Source organism: Lineus longissimus, chromosome 13 (assembly GCF_910592395.1).
Source record: "Lineus longissimus chromosome 13, tnLinLong1.2, whole genome shotgun sequence".
In the NCBI taxonomy this organism is placed as follows: Eukaryota; Metazoa; Nemertea; class Pilidiophora; order Heteronemertea; family Lineidae; genus Lineus; species Lineus longissimus.
In genome coordinates, this window is record NC_088320.1 from 10,384,210 (window position 1) to 10,388,834 (window position 4,625).

At 48.2% G+C, this 4,625-nt stretch overlaps 1 protein-coding gene across 1 annotated transcript; it reads left to right on the forward strand.

Moving 5' to 3' along the window:
* The first annotated feature begins 3,001 nt into the window (after nucleotides 1–3,001).
* LOC135498405 (uncharacterized) lies at nucleotides 3,002–3,895 on the forward strand. Its single transcript, XM_064788660.1, has one exon. The coding sequence runs from the start codon at nucleotides 3,002–3,004 to the stop codon at nucleotides 3,893–3,895; it is 894 nt and encodes a 297-aa protein (XP_064644730.1).
* Nucleotides 3,896–4,625: the final 730 nt, after the last annotated feature.

Here is a 4,625-nt window from a genome sequence, read left to right on the forward strand (position 1 = left end):
TGGCTCACTAAGGCAAAGGAGGCGGCGCCTGCAAGCACGTGGCTCAGGAAAAACATATTTATGGTACAATAAATTAATCAAAATTAATCAAAGAATGCTCTTTATAAACATTGGAAGGAAATTTATGGTACAATAAATTAATCTATATATTAATACCGAGTTCGGATATTTGTGATGGCTCCTGTTTGAGTTACACCCGTTAGAATTGCATGTGAATTGAGGTGCAAGTGTAGTTTTGAGTGCTGTTTGTTTTGAAACCAGAACCGCCGTCCCACGTTCACTGAAAGACCTGATTGAGCCCCTTTCTGGGGAATGTACGCTACGCAAAGCGGGTCGCTTGGTTCGACTAGCCGCCGTCAGCAGGAGTGGCAGCAGTGGATGGTCTGCGAACGGTGGCTAGCAGTACCAACAGCGGGGAGCGTGCATTTTTGGCAAAGTACGCCGTGTACGAAGTGTATTTGGCATCTTGGTGGTATATATTGTGAGGTGAATGACAGCATTGAAGAATTAGTGAAGCCAAATCGGAATTACCGCCGCTTGAATTACCGCCGCTTGAATTTTTACGATTGATTTTGACAACGCTGCGATAGACAAATGACTGCTCCCCATCGGACTTCGACATCCGCCCCCCTCAGTCATCATTGCTAGAGTATTCGATCGACCACGACTACAGTTTGAATGTAAGAATTTTTACCACCACTTACATCATTCCCACTTACATCATTTCATGTCGAAAGTGATGAAATATACCCCTTGACTAAAACTCCTGTTGACATGGGCCTATACGCATGACGCCCGTGTCGTGCGAGTACGGTGTCTGGAAATACACACAGTGCCACAGTGCATTGTACAATCGATTGTCGGACGCTTCACGTTATTCGTTCACTACGGGCGTACCTGCATGGTATGATACCGAGCCCGTACTTCACATGCTCAGCTCACCGCCCTATTGTATATATATCTACATTGACATGCATGTATCTAGGGTCAACTGGGTACGAGGCCTACTTACTAGGCCCTCACACACTTCCATGACCATGGCCCCCTGACAGATAGACATCACTGCCCTTTGTCTTCGGCACTGCTCCAGCCATTCAAGGCCGACCTCCCACGCAGGCCTGCATATCGGTCCATGGTTTATTAAACAGCATTACATAACTGCCACTGCATAATCATCCCCCTAAATTCACACTTTCTTTCCCAGACCGTCCTTCACCAACTGCCATCCAAACAACACCTCCTCTACCTACTCACTACTGCCACCCCAACGCCTCCAAGGTAAGAATCCGCATCATCAAATATCAACGACTGCGCATGTCCCGGCGATGTTTGCGATGGCCCCTGTTTCAGTAATACAACTTCGTCGAATTAAAACGACCCCACTATAAAGTACTGTATTACATAACTACCACTGCATCATCATTCCCCTAAATTCACACTTTCTTTTCCAGACCACCCTTCACCAACTGCCATTCGGACAACACATCCTCCACCAACTGCTGGCGCAACGCCTTAAAGGTAAGAATCCACATCATCAACAACTGCACATGTACCGGCGATGTTTGTGATGGTTCCTATTTCAGTAATACAACTTCGCCCAGTTAAACCCACCCCACTATCAAGTGCAAACCCCTCTTTACCCCATTCCTAAATATTTCTTACTGACTCAACAATCCATCCTTCTTTTTCAGATGTCAACGCCTATCAACTTTGATGTCCTCAAGGACCTGGAAAACCTTCATGACGACATCGACCACCACCTCGCTTACCTGAAGGTAAATTTTAACGAGTCCTTCATCCCACGAATCCACGACAATCCGCCTCCACGCACCACTGCAACCGAAAAGTCCGCCATGCAGAAACTCCACCGCCAGCTGCTCAAAATGAGTGAAACTCGCACCTCCTTCACAGAGGCCTTCCATCACCTGGCAGGAGACATTGCGAAAATGCGCACCCAAGTCTCGCACCTAACAGCGGCTGACAAGGTCAAGAAGCGTCGACTAGCCACCCTCGAAGCAGAGTTACAGACGGCCAAAAGAACATGCGCCAACTCCCGCAACGTTACTCACTTGCCTTCAACTACCCCAGTTGCAGCTACCTCTGCCCCAGCCACCGCGCCAGAAAACCTGCCCTCTACTTCCAGTCTCCCACCGACCTCGCCGAAATCACCAGCCTCTCTGTTTGGCGACCTAGATGACAACACGCTCGCCGAAGCCACCGACAGTATTCTCTCCGAAACACTCCCCTTCGACCAACCATTCCAACCCCTAGCATCCTCCACAGTTGATGAAAAAGGCTGTTCACCACGCGCAGATAGCAGCGCAGATGGCCACAACACAGACGACAACAATAATAACCGACATGATCGCATCTCAGAAGATGAAGCTCTGCAACTCCTATCACAATAGCTTACCAGCACTGACCTGCCCACTTTCAAGCAGTCTCAGATGACATTTCACTCCTAGCGCAGCGTATATTCATTTCTTAGAATTACTACTTTCTTACTTGCCATATAGAAAATGTGCTTTTCAGGACACAGCTATCCTAAGGCACTTCCAATGTGCAATCACACAAAATTTAAACTGCTGATATGTACTATGTACCGTGCAATTTCATGACAACAAAGATGAATGCGAATCACTCAGCTTCATTTCCTTTCTTCGTAAGCTCATTCACAAGATGCAAACAGCCATTCCAGCTAGCTGCTCATCAAAATATCTACCTCCTACCTAATGCATCCATCAGCCATGTACAAAGAGTGAAGACGCAAGCAGGAACTCGCAAACAACTGGCCTCCAAAACCTGCAACATTCAAACAGGTTCTGATTGACCCAACAACTGCGCCCAGATTCAGCAGGATGTCAAGCCCCACTTAAACACTTCAGTGCAGTTAACTGAAGGCAGTCTTCAGCGTCATGAATTCAATACCTCCAGGCCAATGGTCCCCTCCCACCAATATTCGTTTACCACATTTCAGGTCGACCACTAAATCCAGGACAACATGCAGCGACGTAAAAGATCCTGCTCTCTGGATGGGCTCACCGCCCGTAGACGCCACCAACAACATGTACAGCAACAACGCCAGCTGCAGCCACCGACCAATCAAAATGATGACCATAATCTGCTCCCGGAGGAATTTACGCTTGGCGCAATGAACACTGTCTGTCAGTTCTGCAAAGCTCTGCGCTTCAAAAAGGAACCACTGAACTGTTGCCACAATGGCAAGATCAACCTCCTGCCGCTACCTCAATATCCACATCAGTTGGAACCACTGTTCACCACCAACACAGCCATGACCAGAAATTTCTTAGACAACATTCGCCAATATAATAGCTCCGTCGCCTTCGCATCCTTCGGTGGTAATGTCGTCCATCTCCCCGGCCGCGGCCCATACACTTTCCGCATTCATGGCCAAATCTACCATCGTGCAGGCACCCTTCATCCACCACCTAACACAGCTTCCTCTTATAGCCAGCTATACATCATTGAGGCAAGAGACGCCGTTGAAACTCGACTCCAGCATCCAGAAAACCGACACTGCCGCCAGGATGTCATGACCTTGCTGACGGATACCCTCAATGAAGTCAACCCATACGCAGCGGCATACAAGAAGATGTTTGAAGTCGAACAACAGGAGATACGATCAGCAACTGAAAACAACACACCTATTCCAAAGGTCACAATGAATATCTTGCGAGGCCCAGACCAGCGCCGCTACAACACTCCCACCCAGACCGATGAAGTCGCTGCAATCTTCGTTTCCCCAGATGGTGCACCACCCCCAGACCGTGATATTGTAGTCTACTCCCAAGGACAAGAACCACAGAACATATCATTCCTATCGGCGAATATTGATCCAATGGTATACCCAGTTCTATTCCATATGGTACCCTAGGCTGGGACTGTGCAATGCAGCACAATGCTGGAAGGGCTACACCCCACAGGCATAAAGTTTCATGCCTCCAGTTCTATGCCTACCGCCTCGCTGCCCGCACTGGATTCAACCCCATCTTCTACGGCAATAAACTTTTCCAACAGTATGTGGTCGATTCGTATGTCCGAACAGAATCAACACGTCTCAGTTGGATACGACAAAACCAGCAGAACCTAAGAGTTGAAATGTACCAGGGTCTAATGGACCACATTGCAACCCAAGTCGCTAATGCCAACCTCAATCCTGGTAGGATTGTCATCCTCCCATCCAGTTTCCAAGGCTCACCTAGGGCAATGCAACAGAACTTCCAAGATGCCATGGCAGTTGTTTCTAAGTTCGGCCGCCCAGACCTCTTCCTGACTTTCACCTGCAACCCTAGATGTCGAGATATTGCCAACGCACTGCCACCGTCCCAGCAGGCACAACATAGACCAGACATCGTCAGCCGCGTCTTTAAAATGCACCTCCGTGAGCTATTGGATGATATACTCAAGAAACATGTCCTCGGTATCCCTGTGGCATATGTCTATGTCATAGAATTCCAGAAACGAGGCCTCCCTCATTGTCACCTCCTCATAATTCTGACTGAGGCCACAAAAATCAAAGAGCCATCGGACATTGACCGACTTTACGCGCCGAAATACCAAATCCCGACACAAAACCCACCCTCTTCAACATTGTGAAATCAACA